General features: G+C 40.1%; 1 protein-coding gene across 1 annotated transcript in view; it reads left to right on the top strand.

The window, feature by feature from the left end:
• PARP4 (poly(ADP-ribose) polymerase family member 4) overlaps positions 1–21,060 on the top strand; it is a 116,201-nt gene that overhangs the window by 71,022 nt on the left and 24,119 nt on the right. Inside the window, exons 22-30 of the mRNA XM_006765331.2 lie at positions 1,933–2,128; positions 3,323–3,390; positions 3,983–4,170; positions 6,475–6,574; positions 8,426–8,596; positions 9,093–9,173; positions 9,855–9,935; positions 11,161–11,256; positions 12,281–12,403. Coding sequence (XP_006765394.1) covers positions 1,933–2,128; positions 3,323–3,390; positions 3,983–4,170; positions 6,475–6,574; positions 8,426–8,596; positions 9,093–9,173; positions 9,855–9,935; positions 11,161–11,256; positions 12,281–12,403 — 1,104 coding nt within the window. The remainder of the gene's footprint in view (positions 1–1,932; positions 2,129–3,322; positions 3,391–3,982; positions 4,171–6,474; positions 6,575–8,425; positions 8,597–9,092; positions 9,174–9,854; positions 9,936–11,160; positions 11,257–12,280; positions 12,404–21,060) is intronic.

Genomic DNA, 21,060 nt, shown 5'->3' with positions numbered 1-21,060 from the left:
GGTTTGCAGCTGGTCACAGCCCTTTCAGGGTGGGGGTCCCCACTGGGGTGCCTGACCAGTCTGGGTGAGGGGCTGAGGGCCGTTTTCAGGCTGGCGGGTGTCTGAAGCTCCCAACCTCTCCTTTTTTCTTTCTTTCTTTCTTTTTTTTTTAATTCTGGGCCAGCTTTAGCTTTGAGGCTTGGCTCCAGCTCTTAGGCCTCCACTACTGAAAGCAGGTTTCTGGCCTTTGCTTACAATGTTGCGATCCGGCTGGCTGAACCCCGGCCTGAGTAAAGCAGGATTCAAGGGTTTTGTTTAGCATCTATATTTGTTACATAGTTGCAGCTCAGAGGCCTGCAGCAGCAGTCAGGGAACGTTGGAATCCTCCGTCACTGAAGCAAGCAAGCCTCATGTTAGTTTCAAGCTGCCTGGCTGCCGGCCACCATCTTGGCTGGCAGTTAATTTGCATATTGCCCTGATTAGCCAATGGGAAGGGTAGCGGTCATATGCTAATTACCATATTTCTCTTTTATTAGATAGGATAAGTTCTGGGCATCTAATATACAGCATGGTAACTATAGTTAACAATACTGAATTATATACTTGAAAGTTGCCAAGAGACTAGATCTTAAATGTTTTCATTACAAAAAATATATATAGTTATATGAGGTAATGAACATGCTAACTTACCTTATTTTGGTGATCATTTCACAATATATATATATATATGTATGAAATCATCACATTATACATCTTCATTTTGCACAGTATTATATATATCAATTGTATCTCAATAAAGCTAAGGGAAATTTATTTTAATTTTTAAAATTGATTTGAGAGAGAAAGAGAGGTGGAGAAGAGAGAGAGAAACATTGATTTGTTGTTCCACTTATTTATTCATTCATTGGTTGATTCTTGTATGTGCCCCGCCTGACTGGGGATGGAACCTGCAACCTTGGCTTATTGTCACGACGCTAATCAACTGGGCAACCCAGCCAGGGCTAAGAGAAAATTTTTAAAAATTGAAATTTCCATGATAGTGGTTGTACTTTAAGTATTGGTTGATTAATAAAATAAAATATAATTATGTATATTTTAGTAATCACAGTAGTATCTATATTCCTTTTAGAATAGTACATTATATATGTGAGAAAACATGTATTTCTTATTCATTCTGCAGACAGTGTTCATACCATATAAATTTCTAGATATTAATTATATATTTATTTTTGACCTCTCAGGGGTTTATGGACTTTATTTTAGAAACTCCAGTTCTCACATTCTACTTTTTATTTGAACTCCTATTGTTGAATAAATCTTACTCTTTTTGTTTGTATAGTATCATCTTACCTGGCTAAAAATGTTTTCAAATTTTACAAGAAGAACTTTTCCAATAAAAATGACACATGTTTATGCCAAATTCTGCAAACCCTAGCTCTATGTATATCTTGCTTTGTATGTTAGAGAGGTGCCTGAAATATTGGTAGCACATAAACTAAATTCTCTTCCAAATGTCACAGCTGAGCATGATAAGCCAGTAACCCCTTTAATCACAGAAATAAGCACAATTTAATTCATCTTTTCTGTAAACATGGGTTTTTGTACATGGGTTTTAAATTAAACACACACACACGTCTACATTAGTGTGTTTATGTCTCACTCTATGAGGCTTGTAAGATTTCCATGGCAAGTGGCACCTTCCCACTAGAGTCAGAGATCTGGGGAGAAGCACTGTGCCTTAGCCCAGGGGGTCTTCACTGATTTATAGGGGGCCATTCTTTACTCTCTGTTACTCTATCCCAGTCACATGCCCATTACTTAGAGAGATTGTGTGGGTGAGTTTTTGGATCAAAATGTTGTGGTCTTTTGACTCAAAAATGCTTCCCAATTTGAACAAGCCAGACCAGTTTAAGTTATGAGAAGTGTCAATCCAGCGCCTTTTTCTCCTTTTAGGCCTGCATGCTTGTTTTCCATCCAGATCTTGGCATCGCCCACCCCGACATAGCTGAGGAGAATGAAGTGATTATTTGTCTCGACTGCTCCAGTTCCATGGAGGGTGTGACATTCTTGCAAGCCAAGCAAATTGCCTTATATGCATTGTCCTTGGTGGGTGAGAAACAGAAGATAAATGTTGTCAAGTTTGGCTCAGGTGAGTGCCCTTTGACTGGAGTCCACAGTATGCTTCCTCAATATCAGCATATTCACGGGTAGAGGTGACATCTGTCAGCATCCCTGACTTCACCTTTGGAGTGTTCGCACATAGCATAACACAGTGTTCAAGAACTCCGACCCGGCCCCAACTGGTTTGGCTCAGTGGATAGAGCAACGGCCTGCGGACTGAAGGGCCCCAGGTTCGATTCCGGTCAAGGGCATGTACCTTGGTTGCGGGCACATCCCCAGTAGGGGGTGTGCAGGAGGCAGCTGATTGATGTTTTTAACTCTCTATTCCTCTCCCTTCCTCTCTGTAAAAAATCAACAAAATATATATATTTTAAGAACTCTGACCCAGGCCCCTGGGTTCATATCCCAGTTCTGCCACTTAGCTCTAGGTGTCACTTTGGGCAAGTTACTTGAACTTTTCATGCCTCTGTTTCCTTATCTGTATTTTGAGGGTAATAGTCTCTACCTCACAGTGTTGTTATAAGGAGTAAACTAATGTATGTAAAGGATTTGAAACAGGGCCTCATTCATAGTCAGTGCTGTATAAACGTAACAGTCATTACCAGCTGAACCAAACACAACACTGTGGTTGTGATGAGTATGAGGGTCCCGAGGATATGGACAGAACATTTGAAATTAGCACAGTAGTAGAAAATGTATAAGGAATAATCTCAGCAAGCAGCAGATCAGCCTATTAGAAGACAGGCAATGCCATTTGCGGGGGGGGGAGGGGGGGGGTGGTCCAGGGCGATCTTAACCGCCAGAAGAAGGCACTTGGGAGATGAGAGAAGGACCAGAGTGGAGTGAGAGGATATCATGCCCTATTGGTTCTTCTCTGTTATGTAACTGAAGGCCCAGCCCCTACATGAAGGAGCCAGGGTTTGCCACTGCTGGAGGCCTAGGTCATGGAAGGAGAATGTGTACCTCTGGTGGCCACACTGCCAGTGCTATAATGACACCTGCATCAGACTTTACATAAGCAATTTCTACAAGACAGTCTGCACACATAATTTGACTCAGAACCTTTTGCACAGTAAAGTGCATAGTTCGCACTAGAATCTATTATTTAAAGAAATATGGTAGTGAGTTTTTATATGTTAAAAATTATCAAATATTATTCTTTGTTAGTGGTCAATAAAGTGAATATTTAATGGTAGCACCTCACACCGATCTTATTATACAGGTTACAAGGAGTTATTTTCATTTCCAAAGTACATCACAAGCAATAATATGCCAGCTGAGTTCATTATGGTGAGTAAAGGCATTTTCCTTTGTCTCCTGATCCTGTTTCTATCCAGTTCTAAGTGGTGTTGCCCTGGAGATCACTGTCAGAACACCCCCAGTCCTTCCATTTTGTATGTTGGTGGGCTCTTTTATTTGACTGGTAAAATCAATATGAAGTCATTGAAGAAAATTTGGAAATTAAAAAGGGTAAAAAGAAAAAAATCACTCATAGCCCCACCACCCAGGTACAACCAGCATTAACAGTTTTGCAGTGTTTTCTTCTGTCCCTTTTTTTCTTTGTTTTAAGTGGAGCAAGCTCAGAATAACCAGTCACCACTTTAGTCTAGGATGACAGGCCCAGGGGTGTTTGATGTAATAGTTCTTTGAAAACCATTAAAAAAGCAGATAATTGCCAATTAATAATATTGTAGTTACTGTGTGACATGAAATAAACTCAAAAGATGTAAATGTAGTTGTTCTACAAATGTGTAATTAGGGAAAAATATCTTTTCACTGACGATACTTCTAAACTCTCATTGAAAGACTTGTTCTGTAAATGACCAGAGTAAATAGTGAATATCCCCCAAAAGGGGTAAATAATTTTTCTCATTTCTTGCAGTCTGCCTCACCTACCATGGGAAACACTGACTTCTGGAAAACGCTCCGATATTTAAGTTTACTGCCCCCTTCTCGAGGGATACGGAACATCCTACTCATTTCTGATGGTCACCTCCAGGAGGCGAGCCTGACTCTGCGGCTGGTGAAGAGGCATGTGCAGCACACCCGGCTGTTCTCCTGCGGTGTCGGGTGAGTGGGAGGTTGTCACCGTGAAGGCCACAGTGAGAGGCAGCCTGCAAACAGGCATCCTGTTGGCCCGCACAAGGTTCTTGGCAGGTGTGACGTTGACACTTGTGTATAGAGGTGTTTAGGGTCCAGCTGTGGAGCTCTGGGCTGTGAGCCAGACTGCCTAGGTCTCACCCGCCAAGCTGGCCATTTATTAGCTGTGACCTTGTGCACCTTGTTTAATCTCTATACAATGAAGGTGTTGATGCAAACACTACTTTTTTTTCTTTATTGATTAAGGTAAATGAACTCACGTATAGAAAGCACTTAGACTACACTGGCTCATTGCAAGTCCCAAATCAATGTTAGTGTTATTTTGCATAAAAATCCAAATTTCCAACATATTGAGAAGCCCATGGTAGTTTCTGACGGAGGGCTGAGGGAGTCTGTTGCCTTAGAGGCCCCATCTAGCTGCCCTGCTTCTCACGACACCTTTCTGTGAAGTTTTGCATTGTCAAACCCTGAGATGTACAGAGAATCTTTCTCTGGGGAGGCTAAACCTGATTGTTGGAATTAACCCCCTCCCTATTACAGTTAGCTTTCCTGGTTGAACTGAGGTATATGGTGTAAATATAAGAAAACACCAAACTAAAGAGGCTGGACTGGTGTTTGCATGGAACATGCCTGTCCTGCACCTCCCTGTGCTCTCCCCCTATCGTCACCATCCTGGCAAGCGGTCACCAGGTCTATCCTTTCCGACACTGTGCTGTCCTAGGCCCCTGGGCTCCTGCAGTGATCTGGGGTCCTCAATGCCCCTGGATGGCCCTTCTTGCCTGCACAGAGGGCTCTTCTCTCTGCCCCTCCTCAGTCCCAGCTCCTAGTCCTGTTCTCTGTCATCTGAGGCCTAACAAGGCATCACATTCCAACTAGGAAATGTGTGCAACCCATAACGAACTCCTCTAGGAATTCTTCCTAAGAGGACTTTACCTGAATAACTTGCACCTGTGGACACTGGGTGGCCAGCCATAAGCCTGTCACAGGGAGGGGTCTTCTTCCTGCCTTAGTCAGCACTCTATTTCATCTTCCTGGTCCCAGCAATACCTGCCTGCTCCCCGCACTGTGTGTTGGGCCCCCTGTGCTGTGATCGGGTTCAGACACCGCAGTGCAGAAAGCACTGTGTCTTTGCTGAGGGTCTGTCATGGGACAGACCCAGCTCAGCTCAGGCTGCAGTACTGTGTGTGGGATACAGACAGACAGACAGACAGACAGACAGCAATCCAGAACCTCAAGGGGAGATGGGGTCCTAAGTGCCAGGAATGAAAGAAAGGGGTTTTGAGGGGATGACTGTGCTGGTTGACATGACCCAAACTGAGGGAGCTGGAATTGTTACTGACTTTCTATCCAGTTTTTAGGATCTTTCTAAATGTTTCTGCCTCGTTTTATACATACTCACTTGTGTTCAAAAATTCCAGCAAGATGCTGTGAGTTCTCTAGGAGTAGAGACCCTCCTGCCCGCCATTGTAACAAGTTGTCCTCAGAGTCCACCCACAGGAAAGGTTCCAAGTAGCCTCATTAACTGATGGAATTTATAAAAGACAATAACCTCCAGCTGAAGGAGTTTTCTAATCAGTGTTGTAATCACCACCAGTTAATTTTGAGGGTTGAAAACAAATCTGATCTTTATCATAGGCTAAAAAATATTTCAGAGATAACTTTCTTAAGCTCTTTTTCTGAAAAGTTATTGATCATTTCTTTAATATTTCAAGAGGAAACTATTTAAAGTCATTCTTCATAGGTGTAGATTATCGAGAGAAATTTAATAGGACATTGTCATGTAAATGTCAGATTATCTTTGCTAGAATGAGAGTCACTTCTTTATAGCTTTTGCTATCTAGATGTGGATCAGATTTCAAGATTAGACTTTTTTAATACTTTTGCCAGTTCTTGGCCTTTGGAACCAATTCAGGTAGCTTTGACACTCCTTGAAAGGAGGTTGATCTTTGTCCGTATTCTGGTACCTTTTGGGGGGTTTTCAAAATCATCTGCTCCCTCCCTTTGGTAAATCAAAGTTAAGAATTTCTGCTTTTATTCTGTTGTGAGAGAGAAATAAGCCCTCTGATGTGTGGGAGCTTAAGTTTCCCAAATCTTGTGATACTTCATACTGTCTGCCATCTATTTTATCTCCTGAACCTTAGCTAAAGAAGAGTAAATTCTTCTGCATGTAATGTCTTCTTTTGAGTTTTGAACTGTGTCAACCTTTTTAACTACATGGACTTCTAAGATGTTTCTACAATTTCTTTTAAAATAATACCTGTGAAATGTGATCAGTTCCACAGCAAATCGTCATATCTTAAGGACTCTGTCCCAGTGTGGTGCTGGACTATTTGAATATTTTAACTCAAAATCCAAACATAGTTGGAAAAAACAGGTATGTTTCTCAAACATCTTATTTCTAGTCTTATGTTTACTTGTGGAAATGTTATCTTTGTACAGATCTATTGACAGTAAACTCTGTGTTTTCATTAATGGAAATGGGAGCTAGAAAGAGGCAAAGACATCAAGGTGTGCATCCCACCCTTGGTGACCACTGATCTTCCACCTGGCAGGAGCACAGTGGGAGCAAAATTGGGTTATTCCCCTAGCTAATAGTTTGATTTCTGTTCTATAAAGTGTCATGGATTAATTTTTAAAAGTGAAGTATTAAACATGTTTTGATAAAATTAAAATTTTTTCAAACTGTAAGAGAATGTTTATTTAGAAAGTCACAGAGGTAGGAGTGGCAGGAGAACTGGGCTCAGGAAATAAGCCACAGAGGCAAAAGAAGGGCCCACAGAGCTTAGGAGAAAGAGTCAAGGAAACTTGCCTTTAGGGGAGAAGTGGAACAGAGGGGAGAGGTGTGGGCATGCTCCCGGCAGGGAGAGTACCTAAAATTAATTTTTATTGTGGTAAAAGATACATAAAATTTACCATGTTAACCATATTTAAGTGTACAGCTCTGTGACATTAAGAATATTCACAATGTTATGCAACCATCACCACTATCCATTTCCAGAACTTTTCATCTTCCCAAACAGAACTCTGTCCCCATAAAACAACTGCTGCCCAGTCGGTGTGGCTCAGTGGTTGAGCATTGATCCATGAACCAAGAGGTCACCAGTTGGCTTCCCGGTCAGGGCACATGCCTGAGTTGTGGGCTCAATCCCCAACAGTGGGTGTGCAGGAGGCAACCGATCGATGTTTTTCTCTTTCCATCCCTCTTCCTTCCTCTCTCTCTCAAATCAATAAAAACATTAAAAAACAAACAAACAAACAAACAAAAAACAATAAATTCTGATTCTTCCTCCCCAAGCACCTGACAACTACCCTTGTACTATCTGTCTCTACAAAGTTGACTATTTTAGATACTTCATATGTTTGAAATCATACTGTATTTGGCCTTTCATGCCTGGCTTATTTCATTGGGCATAGTGTCCTCAATATTCATCCATGTTCTAGGATGTGTCAAAATTTTCTTCCTTTTTAATGCCCGAATAACATTCATTGCCTATATCTACCACATTCTGTTTATCCATTTGTTTGTCAGTAAACATTTGGATTATTTTCACCTTTGGCTATTGTGAACCATGCTGCTATGAGTATTGGTATACAAGTATGGTTTGAGACCTTGATTTCAATTTTTTAGGTATATACCCAGAAGTGGAATTGCTGAATCATATGGTAATTTTATATTTAGTTTTTTAAGGAATTGCCACACCATTTGCACACAGTGGCTACACCATTTTACATCTCAGCAATGTACCAGGGTTCCAATTTTTCTATATTCTGGTCAATCCTTTTTTTCCATTTTTTGTTTTTATAATAACCATGCTAATGGGTGTGCAGTTGTATCTCACTGGGGTTTTGACATGTATTTCCCTATAACTCATGATGTTGAATATCTTTTCATGTGCTTATTAGCCATTCATGTCTCTTCTTTGGAGGATTGTCTGCTCAAGTCTTTGTAGGATTAATTTTTATAACTGGAATCTACTCCATGCCAGAGCTGTATATTAGTAATTAACTAATGCAATAATTTTAGGATGTTATGAAGATTTAAATTATGTGTTAGTGCTGTTATTAAAACTTCTACTTAAAATCTTTTTGGAAAGTATCCTCCAGCAGGAAGGAGGAAGGAAGAAAGAGCTATAGGTCTCAAAGGATAGAATGTAAAGTTTAAGTGTTCAGTAACTATTTTCTGGATACAGCATTGAAAGAGAAATAATTCTTCTTTTACAAATAGATAGAAGACCAAATGACTCGATCACGATCCCCGAGCTGCCACTCGATCTCCGTGAAGTGGCAGCAGCTCAGTCCAGATGCACCTGAGCCCCTGCAGGGCCCGGCCCAGGTGCAAGCCTTGTTCCACAATGACCGGCTCCTGGTCTATAGCTTTATTCCTCATTGTACTCAGGTAAAGAGGCACACAATTTGTTTTACTGTGGGAACAGCAATGTATTTTGCTAGTAATTTTTCTGTTTTTACCCTTCTCTTTCTTCCCTAAATCATAATATGCTGACAAATTTTCTCTTTCTAGGAATACAACAGGTGGTTAACCAGGGCCCTGGAGAGCCTTTTAATTTCCTTTGAAAAGAGAGGAAATCACTGACCAAAATACTGTGCAGTAGAGCCCTAGACAGTTTTCTCAGTGGTTAGAGTGTCAGCCTGCAGACTGAAGGGTCTTGGGTTGATTTTGGTCAAGGGCATGTACCTGGGTTGCAGGCTCAATCCTTGGCCCTGGTTGGGGCACTTGTGGGAGGCAACCAATCCACATGTCTCTCAGATCCATTTTCTCTCTCTCTCCCTCCCTTCCAATCTCTCTAAAAATCAATGGAAAAAATATCCCCAGTGAGAATTAATAAAACAAAACTCCAAAAAAGCTAATAAGGAATTTTCTTTTTCTGTTTCAGGCAACTCTATGTGCATTAATTCAAGAGAAAGAATTTTCTGCAATGGTATCAACCACTGAACTACAGAAGACAACTGGAACTGTAAGATTCCAAACTTAAACTGTAGACCCAGTGCTTGAAAGCTAGTAATAATTTTACATTTTCATATAGAATGCTCAGTGTGTTTCCTTTGTTGTTGCTGTTTTTCTATGTTGACTTTTCAGTACAAAGAGGACACTTCCTGTCAGTTTCTAATGTAGCATTTCTTCATCTGGGTTCTTGATTTTAGATGTGTCCATATGGACATGAATAACTACAATTAAATTTAGTATTTTATGGATGAAAATTTTTTAGGGAGCTTCTCATAGATGTCCATGACTCAATAAAAGTTAAGTACCACTGGACTACCTATTTTATTTTAAAATAGTAAATAACAGTAGTAGCCTAAGTAAAACATATTTATTGAGGCTATGTTTGTTTTTTCTACTTTTGGATTAAAAGCCATGGCCAGGTGCTCATTGGTTGGTTGGTTGGAGTGTTAGTCCGTACATCAAAAAGGTTGCGTGTGGTTCAATTGTGGGTCAGGGCACACACCTTGGTTTTGGGTCCTATCCCTGGTTGGGATATGTACGGGAGGAAACCAATCGATGTTTCTCTCTTACATCGATGCCACTCTCCCTCTTTCTTTCTCTTTCTCCCAAGTTCGTGAACATATCCTTGAGTGAGGATTTAAAAAATATATATATGACATTTGAATTCTTTTTTCCTTTGCTGCTTAAACAGATGATTCACAAGCTGACAGCACGAGCTCTGATCAGAGATTATGAAGATGGCATTCTCCACGAAAATGAAACGAATCATGAGGTTTGCTCTTTTCATAGCAAAAACCATTATGTTTTGTTCATGGCTGGCTCTTTAGAAATTGACTTATCCATGGACGTGGAGAGTGAGGCTAGCTAGATGGAGGTGCATACAGCATTGAGGGCATGCATTGTCAGGTCTCGGGTGCAGGGTGCTCTGTAACTTCCTGAGAACTCTGTGGTAATTGTACCCATCAGAGAAGCCAGAGGAGGGCTTCAAGGGCGTCTATCACCGGAACTCTCGAGTGTGATGGTCGTATTCCCCTCTTCCTGATGAAAAGCCAGGTGCAGGATAGGTGGGCGACCTGCCTAAGGACACACAGCAAAGACAAAGCCACCTTGCTCCCTCCTGGCTGAGCTGATGAGGCCCCTGGTTGGGGATCCCTCTCAGCCAGCCTACCATCATGGCCCTGCTGGTCCCTCTAAGCCAGTGGTTCTCAACCTTCTGGCCCTTTAAATGCAGTTCCTCATGTTGTGACCCAACCATAAAATTATTTTCGTTGCTACTTCATAACTGTAAATGTTGTTACTGTTATGAATCATAATGTAAATATCTGATATGCAGGATGGTCTTAGGCGACCCCTGTGAAAGGGTCATTAGACCGCCAAAGGGGTCACGACCCACAGGTTGAGAACCACTGCTCTAAGCTCTGATCTTAAATGAGGTTAGGAGCATTAGGGCTCAGTGCCATCCCCAAAAGAAAGTACCAGTATGCCACACATGGCCCAGATTCCCTTGCAAGCAATTACAGCTTGTGATAAGTGGCCTGTGCCTTCATTGCTCTCCTTTATTGCCCTTCCATTAGCAGCCTTGAGTTTTGTTTTGCTTACATCCCTCTTATCTCTGGGGTGACTGACCAGCTCTGCCACAGACAGTCCTGAGTAAGTCACTCCACCAGTCCACGCTGGAGAGTCTCATCTGGAAAACGGGAGACACAGACAGTCTATAAGATTTCAGAAGTTCAGCATACTCCAGAGTGAGAGTTCTTTGTAATCTACAAAGGGCTCTATAAATAGAATTATTCCTTCTATGACTTGGCTGCTCAGTGGAGTAGAGAACATTGTCACCAACTTGAGATATTTAGATAGGGTTATTGACTCAATATTTAGTTTGAAATTCTAGTTAGGGGATGATTTGCTTTTTATAGAAAAAGTCTTTTAGATTAATTAATATTCATTTAATGAAAAATAAAACAGGACATGTTTGCATTTACTTTATTCTATCCTAGATGAAGAAGCAAATCTTAAAATCTCTAATTATTCAACTCAGTAAAGAAAACTCTCTCATAACAGAGTTTACAAGCTTTGTGGCAATTGAGAAAAGGGTATGTATTGTTGTTAATTCATGGTTATTTTCTTTGTGTTTACATATTAACAAAATTACTCTTAGTCTGTCACTGACAATATCCATGTCCTGGGCCTGTGACAAACAGGGAGAAGAGAGGTCGAGGGTCATCAAGCCAGGACCTCAGTGTGAGGGCACATGGTGACCTCTCTAAATGAGATACATATTTTATTATTTTTAACTAGAGGTCCGATGCACGAAATTTGTGCAAGGGGCTCGGCCCTGACAACATGGCAGCTTGCATTGGCCCTCGCAGCCCTGGCTTCGTCCAGAAGGATGTCCAGAGGGTCATTCGGCTTTCTGGTCTACTTAGCATGTTACACTGTTATTATTATAGATGATATAATTATTAATTAGTTACACGTGTACTTTTAAGATCTACTACAATTTTGTTACTTTTTTGGCATTTCTCATCTTTTATTAATCCAAGACCTTCAAAAAATAGAAAAGGCCTAGGCTTCCCCTACCCTCTCTCTGAAAAGCCCTTTCTCCTCCATAAATATAAGGCACTTATTGCAGCACCTGAGCCTAGGAAGGGTTTAGTAGGAGGAAAGCCACTCACCCTGGCCGGTTTGGCTCAGTGGATAGAGCATTGACCTGTGGACTGAACAGTCCCAGGTTCGATTCTGGTCAAGGACACATACCTCGGTTATGGGCTCAATCCCCAACAACCAATTGATGTGTTTCTCTCACATCGATGTTTCTCTCTCTGTGTCTCTCCCCGTCCCTTCCACTCTCTCTAAAAAAATAAAAAATAACAACCAATGGAAAAATATCCTTGGGCAAGAATTACCAAATAAATAAATAAATAAAAGAGGAAAGCCATTCAACTAAAAACGTCTGTCTTCTCTGCCTCTTTCTCTCTCACTTGTGGCCCAGGACACAGGATCCAATCTGACTACCACACATATTCCAAACCAAACATTCACAGGACTTTAGGATGTATAATAATCATTTCATTTGATAATAGCTGTTTTGTTTTATCTAATTGTGATTCAATATAGGATGGTAATGAGTCACCTTTTCCTAATACTCCAAATATTTTGGAACTTATTGCCAAAGAAGATGTAGATTTTCTGCCGTACATGAGTTGGCAGGAAGAGCACCCAAACGCCAGCATATCACAGGTAAATATCCATTACCACATAGATTGGTATTATGTTTTCATGTTTTTATGGTAGCGAGGGGAGCCCTTTGCTAAAATAGTAATTTTATGACTTGTATGTGCAGAATATATATATATACAAACATTTGTACATTTATAAAAATGCTGTTGATAACTGAGGAAGTCACCATCCTATAAAGTAAAAGGGTAATATACAAATAGACCAAACAGCAGAACAACTGAACAACCAATCAAAGCATAACATGCTAATGATATGCTAAGCCTGCTCAACTGCTCACTATGATGTGCACTGACCACCAGGGGGCAGACAGTCAACTGGTCAACCAGTCGCTATGACATGCACTGACCACCACGGGGAAGACAGTCGACCAGTTGATCAGTCGCTATGATGTGCACTGACCACCAGGGGGCAGATGCTCTGACTGATAGGTTAGCTTGCTGCTGGGGTCTGGCCAATTGGGACTGAGTGAGATGGGCCGGACATGCCCTGGAGCCCTCCTGGGGTCCCTCCCCAGCCCGATCATGCACCGGTGGGGTCCTTCAGCTCGGCCTGTGCCCTCTCACAACCTGGGACCCCTCAGGGGATGTCAGAGAGCTGGTTTCAGCCCAATCCCTGGCGAGTGCTGCTGCTGCAGTGTGAGCCTCTCCTGATCAGGACTGATTGGGCACGAGCCCATAGCAGGCACAGTGGGGTTGGGATGAGCAGGAGCAGCAGGTAGGAGCTGCAGGCAGCGTTGGACTTCAGGTTTTGGCCCAATCCCTTCAGGCCACCCAGAGGGACCCCACCCATGCATGAATTCGTGCACCGGGCCTCTAGTACATAAATAAAGCTATAAAGTACAAAAAAGGGAGCAAGTATGGTTCTGCTTCATTCACAGACAAATAAACTGTCACACAGAAATAAACTGTTCACCACTAATGTGTCTTAAAGTTTATAGTGCTTTATACTGTGGCTTTTACAGCCAGAGATATAATAGAAATTGACAAATGTGACTTAACTAAAAATTGAAAGGCATATTCAAAAGCAAAGGAACAAGACAGTGCTTTCAGGTATCCAGGTTAGAGAAATAAAATTGACAAAAATCCTGACAGTGATAAACTGAGAAAAAACATTTTCACCAAAGACAGATTGATTTCCTTAATATATAAAGAACTATGAATTAAGAACAAGATCAGTCATTCCAGGGAAAACCAGGCAAAGGGTTTGATCATCAATAAGAAAATAATGTGGTTCTTAAACATAAGAGAAGATGCTCAGCCTCATTGTGGCTAAGAGAAATGCAAATTAAAACTGTAATGAGGTCTAGTCTTTTATCCGTTGGGTTGACAAGATTAAAAAAAAAGGGAGATTATTGAAATAGAAAACCTGCCACACAGGGTTGTTATGAAGGGTGCAGGAATTAATGCACATAGGCCAGTAGAGCAGGCCTGTCTCTTGGTTGGTATTCAGTAAACGTGAGCTGTTGTCATCATTAGAAAGGGTGTTAAAACAGGCACCCACCCACAAGCTGAGGGCACAGGAGATCAGTACAACCTCTGTGCAGTGTAGTACAATGTCTACACAGCCCTTAAAAAGAGTGAGGTATTGCCTGACTGGTGTGGCTCAGTGGTTGAGCATCGGCCTATGAACTAGGAAGTCACAGTTCAATTCCTGGACAGGGAACATGCCTGGGTTGCAGGCTCCATCCCCAGTACAGGGTGTGCAGGAGGCAGCTGATCGACGATTCTCTTTCAAAATTGATGTTTCTATCTCTCTCTCCCTCCCTTCCTCTCTCTGAAATAAATGAAAACATATTTTAAAAAATTAAACCAACACACATTTAAAAAGTGAGGTGTCCTCATGTGCTGTTATGGGAAAATTCCCTAAGATACATTAAGTAGGAAAAGCAAGGTGGAAAACAGTATGAATAACGTGTTACTCCAAATGGAAAAACAAAAATTAAAGAATGGACTTTTTTTGCTTATTTGTTCATGTCCTTATTTTAAATTTTTTGAATATTTACCCCCTCTGGGGAGAGATACTCGGAGCTGGTGATGGAACTCATCTCTAGAGAAGATCACGGGGTGACCAGGAAGTTTTGCAGAGACTTGATTGGTTCAATGCACCCTTTTGGATATTTTGAATCTTATACCATGGGCATGGATTGCCAACTCAAAAGATAAATAAACTTAAAAATAGCACACAAATTGTTGGGAGAGTGTAGTAAGGAAGGAGGTGTGTTTATGCTGATCACAATGGTAAGTTGAGCCAGACACAGCCTCACCCATAGGCACTGTATGTGTTGACAGCATCAGCATGAGGCTGCAATGGTCATTCTGGAACTTCCATATTCCATTTCAGGGACTGTAGCTCAGGGATTGTCAAAGAACAGGAAAGGGACCATGCTGAGGGACTCTGATCCTGTACTCTCTTTGTTACTCCCACAAGGAGCCATTTGAGTGCCATGTTTTGCAAAAATCGTGATGCACAACTCATAATCAACTGCATTTCTTGAACAAGACAGCCTATTGTCAAAATGGGACATTGAAAGTGTATATTTATTTTAAATATGGGTCAAACACACAAAAACAGTCTGGAGAGATATATGCCAAATGGACATTGGATATGAGAGTATCTGTGATGTTTATTTCCTTCTTTGTGTCTACCTGTTTTCTCATAGTGCGTGTTATTGTTTCTAAAATTTTTTAATTTATTTTTGAAATTGGTTCTAACTTTATTTGGGTTTTACTATAGTGTGATAATGAATTATTCCATACTAATTTTGCAAATGTTTTGGATTTTTTAAGACAATGAAAACATTTTTCAACTACAATTGACATACAATATTATGGGTACAAATAGTGATTAGTCATTTATATAATTTACAAAGTGATCACCCCATAAGTCCAGTACCCATTTGATGCCATACATAGTTATTACAATATTATTGACAGTATTCTCTATGCTAAATGCTTTGGATATTAATACTTCCAGATCCAAACCTTTAGGATGAAAATTTATGTTACAAATTAAATTGATGACTTGATAGTTTATTTTAGCTACAATATTTTTTTCTGAATGAACCATCAAATTTATCAAAAATATTCAAGCCTTTGTGACTGTCCCTCATGGTTTATTTTACTTACCAAAATGTGACACGAAAAGAATTCCATTTGGAATGATTTCAAGTTGGATCAATAACAGGCAGTCAGAGAACAGGCCCTGGAATATTCCTGGCAAAGTAAAAGATAGAGGTTTTATAAAAATAACTTCTGATCTAAGTTTTAAAGTAAGTTTTTTTTAAAAAAATTCTTTGTTTAAAAGTATTACATATCTCTCCATTTCCCCCCATTGACCTCTCCCCAGCTACCCCTACCCCCCAGCACATGCCCTCACCCCCCGTAGTGTCTGTGTCCATTGGTTATGTTTATATGCATGCATACAAGTCCTTTGGTTGATCTCTTACCCACTACCCTCCCCTGCCTTCCCTCTGAAGTTTGATGGTCTGTTCCTTGCTTCTCTATCTCTGGATCTATTTTTGTTCATCAGTTTATGTTGTTCATTATATTCCACAACTGAGTACGATCACATGATATCACATAAAGTAAGTTATTTTTAAAATTCAATACTTCAACTGTTGTTAGCAACAAATAGAGTATTACGAATAAAATTAGAGCCCTTCCAGTCCTATATTTCAGCATTCTCTCTCTTGAGGGCCTTCCTTGTCCCTTGTAGATGAAGGTGATTAAACATAATTAAAGATTGGGATCTTGAAGGGGGAGAGGAGCAAAGTGAATAATTTTGGTCAATCGAGAATCATGCTGGAAAGTATGACCTTATTTTTATTAATTTAGTAAAATTGTTTCTCTCATAATCACATGGTTCAAATCCAGACAGTATAGAAGGGGAGAAAGTGAATCCTTCTAAATGTCCTCATTCGCCCAGTTCCCCTCCCCAGAGTACCCATGGTTACTGGATCCTTGTGAAATCTCTCCAGGATAGCACACACATATATGAGCTAAATGTGAATTTTCCCACATGTGTGTACCATATACAGTGTATATACTGTGCACATTGCTCTATACCTTGCAAATATATTGAAGAACAACTTCCTTATTTTTATGGCTGAATAGCATTATATCATATGGATGTGCTAGAATTTATTTAGCCAAGTCCTTTGTCAATGGACTTTAAGTTTATTTCATGCCTGTAACAAACTGTGCTATAGGAATAACCTTTATGTGTGTTATTTCCCATGTGTTGTAGTGTATTTGTAGGAGCTATATCTAAAAGCAGACTTCAAAGGACAGAGAATATGTGCATTTTAAATTTTAAATAGTGAGGAAAACTCTGCAACTGACCATGAAGGAGTAACAGGATGCAGTTAGGAAGTGGATGTATTCTCCTACCTTAAACAACATATATATATTTGATTGGACAAAATATATGACCTGGTGGCTTTTGGATAGAGCAGAACAGTGATCCCTTAGAGAAGAAAACAAATGAATTGAGTCCTATCTTGTTAGCTCACTACTAGCATGGAAGAGTCCCCAGCCAATAGCCCAGGGATGTTAGATCCCAAAGCAGCCTGATAGTGCCTCTGAGTGAGGGAGACAGAGTAAGTGGGGATCAGGGAGACCAAAGTGGCTAAGGTTAAGAGGTAAATTACTGGCATAGAATGGGCTCCAGGGATCTGTGGAGGTTTCCTTTCTAGTCCTTGTCTGAGGCCTGATTAGAGTATGTGGGAATTAAAAATTGAGGCTAGAGAAAGAACCATAAGAAAGGAGAAGCTGGTAGAGCAATCATTATGAAGCTCACACAAGGTCAGAAATGGCTTGCATTCCCACAGCCTATGTGGAAAGATTTCCATACAGAGCTCCCAGAAGGCTATTGACCTAGTCAAAGTGCTTTACCAAAGGATCTAGACTAAAGCTATTCTCATCCCACCTTTAGACTCAAAAGAATAAAATTATTTCCAAATAACTGAACTATGTACCATAACCAAGCCTAAAACAATGTAAAGGGATTTTAAAACTTTTTCAGTACCTCAACAGTGTGAAATTCACATGCATTCGGAAAAGTGAAAAGATGACCTATAATGAGGAGCAAAATCCTATATAATAGCTCTAACTGGTTTGGCTCAATGGATAGAGGGTCAGCCTGCGGACTCAAGGGCCCCAGGTTCGATTCCGGTCAAGGGCATGTACCGTGGTTGCAGGTACATACCCAGTAGGGAGTGTGCAGGAGGCAACTGATCGATGTTTCTCTCTCATCGATATTTCTAACTCTCTATCCCTCTCACTTCCTCTCTGTAAGAAATCAATAAAATATATATTTTTTAAATCCTATATAATAAAGGGGTAATATGCAAATTGACCGTCACACCCTCACACAAGGTTGCTGCACCCATGTGGTCACAAGATGGCCACCACAAGATAGCCGACAGGGGAGGGCAGTTGTGGGCAACCAGGCCAGCAGGGGAGGGCAGTTGGGGGGTACTGGGCCTGCAGGGGAGCAGTTAGGCATTGATCAGGCTGGCAGGGGAGTGGTTAGGGGTGATCAGGCTGGCAGGCAGAAGCAGTTAGGGCAATCAGGCAGTCAGGCAGGCGAGCGGTTGGGAGCCAGCAGTCCCAGATTGTGAGAGGGATGTCCGACCTCTGGGCCTAAACCAGCAGTTGAACATTCCCCCAGGGGTCCCAGATTGGAGAGGGTTCAGGCTGGGCTGTGGGACACCACCCCCCATTGCACAAATTTTGTGCACCAGGCCTCTAGTCAATCAATAAAAACAAAACCAGAAATTAAGGTATAATAAAGGTAGTAAACAAAGATATTAAATTAGCTATTATAAACATATTATTTTTAAATTTTTAATTAATTTTTAAATTTATCGGGGTGACATTGGTTAATAAGATGAGATAGGTTTCAAGTGTACACTTCTATTATACAAGTTGTGTACATTCACTATGTGCCCACCACCCAAAGTCAAATAATCTTCTGTCACCATATATTAGGGCTTCTTCACTCCCAATCCCTTCACCCCTTTCTCTCTGACAATCATCATACTGCTGTTTGTTTCCACAAGTATCAGTTTTGTATCCCACATGTGAGTAAAATCATATGGTTCTTAGTTTTTTCTGACTGACTAATGTCACTGAGCATAATATTCTCAAGGTCTGTCCATGTTGTTGCAAATGGCAGTATTTCATTCTCTCTTATGGCTAAGTAATATATGTACCACATCTTCTTTACCCAGTCCTTTATTGAAGGACACTTTGGTTGTCTCCATGTCTTGGCACCATGAATAATGCTGCAATGAACATAAAGGTGCATATATCTTTGCGAATACATGTTTTCAAGTTTTTTAGGTATTTCCCAGGAGAGAGATTGCTGGGTCATATTGTAATTTTGTTCTTAATTTTTTTGAGGAACTGCCACACTGTTTTCCATAGTGGCTGTCCCAGTCTACATTCCCACCAGCAGTCTACATTCTGTACCACCTCTCCAACACTTGCTATTACTTTTCTTGTTGATAATAGCCATCCTAACAGGTGTGAAGTGGTATCTCATTGTAGTTTTGATTTGCATTTCCCTAATTGCTAGTGAGGTTGAACATCTTTTCATATGTCTGTTGGCCATCTGCATGTCTTCTTGGGAGAGGTGTCCATTCAGGTCCTCTGCCCATCTTTTAATTGGATTCTTTAATGTTGAATTTTATGAGTTCTTTACATATTCTGGATATTAAACCTTTATCGGAGCTTTTGTTTGCAAATACCATCTTCCATTCTGTCAGCTGCCTCTTTGTTTTGTTGTCGGTTTCTTTTGCTGTGCAGAAGCTTTTTAGTTTCATATAGTACCATTCATTTATTTTTACCTTTACTTTCCTTGCTTTGGGGTCAAGTTCATAAAATGTTCTTTATGACCATGGTCCATAAGTTTAGTACCTATGTTTTTTTCTATGTAATTTATTGTTTCAGATTTTGCATGTGGCTTTCCCAGCACCATTTATTAAAGAGGCTTTCTTTACTCCATTATATGTTTCTATCTCCTTTGTTGAAAATTACCTGCTCATATACATGTGATTTTATATCTGGGCTCTCAATTCTGTTTCATTGATCTGTGTGTCTGTTTTTCTGCCAGTATCATGCTGTTTTTAATTATCATAGCTCTGCAGTATAATTTGAAGTCAGGTAGTGTGATACCTCTGGCTTCGTTGCTTTGGCTATTCAAGGTCTTTTGTGTTCCATACAAATCTGATGAGTTTTTGTTCTATTCCTTTAAAGAATGACACTGGGATTTTGATGGGGATTGCATTAAATCTGTATTTTGCTTTGGGTAATATGGCCATTTCAACTATGTTGATTCTTTCAATCCATGAACACAGAATATTTTTCCATTTTATTGTGTCATTTTTATCTCTTTTAATAATGCTTTGTAGTTTTCGGTATATAGGTCTTTCATATCCTTTGTTTATCCCTGGATATTTTATTCTTTTGGTTGCAATTGCAAAAGGTATTGGGTTTTTTTTTTTTTTCATTTCTTTTTCTGACGTTTTGTTGTTAGTATACAGGAAGGCATTGGATTTTTGTACATTGATTTTGTATCCTGCAACTTTACTGAATTTGTCTATTCCTATTAGATTTTTGGTGGAGTCTTTAGGATATTCTATATACAGAATCATGTCATCTGCAAAAAGTGACACTTTTACTTCTTCCTTCCTCATTTGGATGCATTTTATTTCTTTCTCTTGCTTATTACTCTGCCTAGGACTTCCAGAACTATGTTGGCTAAGAGTGGTGAGAGTGAGTACCCTTGTCTTGTTCCTGATTTTAGAGGAAAAACTTATAGTTTTTCACCATTGAGTATAATATTGGCTGAGGGTTTGTAATACAGGGCCTTTATTATGTTGAAGTACTTTCCTTTATTCCTATTTTATTGAGTGTTTTAATAATAGTGAATGTTGTATTTATCAAATGTTTTTTTCTCCATCTATTGATAAGATCAGAGGAATTTTATCTGTTGTTTTGTTAATGTGGTGTATTGCATTGATTGATTTGTGTATGCTGAACCATCCTTATGACCCTGGAATGAATGCCACTTGATCGTGAAGTATCATTTTTTTAAATGTATTGTTGAATTTGATTTGGTAGTATTTTCTTTGGAATTTTTGCATATGTATTCATCAGAAACATTGGTCTGTAGTTTGTGTGTGTGTGTGTGTGTGTGTGTGTTATCTTTGCCAGGTTTTGAATCATTCCTTTCAGATTCCAAAGCAGCAGTCTCAACCTGTGGGTTGCGACCCCTTTGAGGGTCGAATGACCCTTTCACAGGGGTCGCCTAAGACCATCAGAAAACACATATATAATTACATATTGTTTTGTGATTAATCACTATGCTTTAATTATGTTCAATTTGTAACAATGAAATTGGGAGTCACCACAACATGAGGAACTGTACTAAAGGGTCACCGCATTAGGAAGGTTGAGAACCACTGTTCCAAAGGAAGCTTTTCAAACATTAAACACACACACACACACACACACACACACACACACAAAAAAAAAAAAAACAACAACAAAAAACACAGAAATAACTGAATTAAAAACTGGGAAAAGGACATGAATAGAAATTTCTCCAAAGAAGACACATAAATGCTGACAAGTATGTGAAAAGATGTCCCA

Source organism: Myotis davidii, unplaced genomic scaffold (genome assembly GCF_000327345.1).
Source record: "Myotis davidii unplaced genomic scaffold, ASM32734v1 scaffold840, whole genome shotgun sequence".
NCBI lineage: Eukaryota > Metazoa > Chordata > Mammalia > Chiroptera > Vespertilionidae > Myotis > Myotis davidii.
This window is presented reverse-complemented; position numbering and strand designations above follow the sequence as displayed.